The sequence below is a fragment of the Meleagris gallopavo genome, assembly GCF_000146605.3.
Source record: "Meleagris gallopavo isolate NT-WF06-2002-E0010 breed Aviagen turkey brand Nicholas breeding stock chromosome 4 unlocalized genomic scaffold, Turkey_5.1 Chr4_random_7180001922146, whole genome shotgun sequence".
Classification (NCBI taxonomy): Eukaryota; Metazoa; Chordata; class Aves; order Galliformes; family Phasianidae; genus Meleagris; species Meleagris gallopavo.
In genome coordinates, this window is record NW_011094927.1 from 1 (window position 1) to 1962 (window position 1962).

General features: G+C 48.1%; 1 protein-coding gene across 1 annotated transcript; it reads left to right on the forward strand.

Annotated features, from left to right (window-relative positions):
• Positions 1 to 5: 5 nt before the first annotated feature.
• LOC104915445 (alcohol dehydrogenase 1-like) lies at positions 6 to 1405 on the forward strand (the record flags this gene model as incomplete). The annotated part of the gene is made up of 4 exons (XM_010726340.3): positions 6 to 134; positions 397 to 532; positions 914 to 1052; positions 1178 to 1405. Coding segments are annotated over 4 exons (429 nt in total), but the record flags the coding sequence as incomplete, so codon positions are not given.
• Positions 1406 to 1962: the final 557 nt, after the last annotated feature.

The following is a 1962-nucleotide window of genomic DNA, read 5'->3' on the forward strand; positions in this document are numbered from 1 at the left end:
AGGCCAAGGAGCTGGGAGCCACTGAGTGCATCAACCCTAAAGACTTCAAGAAGCCTATCCAGCAGGTGCTCACCGAGATGACCGGTCATGGTGTGGACTACTCCTTTGAGGTCATTGGGACTTCAGATACCCTGGTATGTGACATTTTAGCACATCCTCCTTCCCAGAATCCCATCAGACAAATTCCATCACAGCACTTGCTTTCTTGCGTGCTGCCCGCACTTCAGGCCATTCTGCTTGGGGACAATGATTCAGGAGTGTCACAATAGGAATGAAGCTTTCCGAGGCAGGTGCAGAAAAACACCCTCCATTATTAGGTATCAGGCAGGCACAAAACCTGCAAAGAAAAAATGCATTTATGACAAATTCAGCTAATGTGCTTGCCTGTCCCACCAGATTGCTGCCCTGGCCTCTTGCAATATGAGCACTGGAGTCTGTGTCTTGATTGGAGTAACACCTGCTGGTTCAACAGTTCCTATTGATCCATTCATTCTACTAAGTGGGCGCACCTGTAAAGGGACTCTAGCTGGAGGTAGGAAGCCAAGAAAGATATTTTAGACATTTCAGCCTTCTCCTTCACAGGAATTCTCAAATGTCTCTGGAACAAATATGCTCCAGGACATGCAATAGCCCTTCCACTGTGAATGCAGTAAAACAGTTCAGCAATGTACACAGCTCCAGGGCAGCATCACAGAAAATCTCTTGAAAGGCTGCTGATGTTAAAGCTACAAGTGAAAATGAACGCTGAAATTTCACCTTATATATATGTATGGAACATAGCAATAAATCTAAAATATTTTATCGACTTCCTGACCTTCTTGCGAGATCTGACATCAAGCATCTTCACCAGGGTTTCTTTACCAAAACAGCATTTCGCCAGTTATTCACTGCATGCCATTTCTCCCATTTCCAGGCTGGAAAATGAGAGACTCTATCCCCAAATTAATTACCAGCTATTTGGAGAAGAAATTTAACTCTGACTTGCTGATCACACACACGCTGCCATTTGCTAAAATCAACGAGGGATTTGAATTGCTACGTGCAGGCAAAAGGTGAGATTCGGATTCGGACCAACAGGAGTGATGCACAGCAGCTATTGAAGCTGCACTTCTGTCAGCTCGCAGACGCTGCCAGTAGCACCACTTGTAACTCCTCCCTTCCTTTCCTCCCTCTCCAGCATTCGCAGCGTGCTGCTCTTCTGAAGGATGCGATCGGGGCAGCACGAGTGCAGCACACAGCCCAGCAGATGCCCTCCTGTGCGGGCCCTTCCCTCCCCCGTCGCCCTTCATGGACTGCAAAGACAGAAGCACAAGGAACTTGTCAGCTGTGCTGCAGCTGCCAGCGCTCCTGCGCCCACCCTCTCCTGAGAAAACAGTTATATAAATAAAGGCTGTCTCACAAACTCTTCCGTGGAGTGCTGTGGAACAAAAGGTGCTCATGTTTCTGACCCGCACATTCTTTGCCATTCTTTGCACACTTTCACACCAAACACCTTGCACACTTTTGCACAAGCACTTCCACCTCGGCCACCATCTCAGCTGGCTGAATGCTGTGACTCAGACCAAGGGACAGAGTGCCCGCACTGCTGCCAGTCTTTCATCTCTCAGGATCATAAGGATGTGTGTTTCATTCATTCCACGATGTCATTCGCTGACACAGCCCGTCAGTCCAAGCTTCCATTTCAGCATCAGCTTCTTCTCATTGCACCACAATGTCTGACTCTCTCAATTTTCTCTCCTTCACAGAATCACAGAGGGTTGGGGGTTGGAAGGAACCCCCGCAGATCATCTACTCCTACCCGCCTGCTAGAGCACGTTCCCTTGACTACATTATACAGGAAAGCGTCCGGATGGGTTTTGAATATCTCCGGAGAAGGATGCTCCACACCCTCACTGGACAGATTGTTCCAGTGCTCTGTAAACCCTCTAAGGAAGGAAGATTTTTCCTCATGCTTCTACGGAT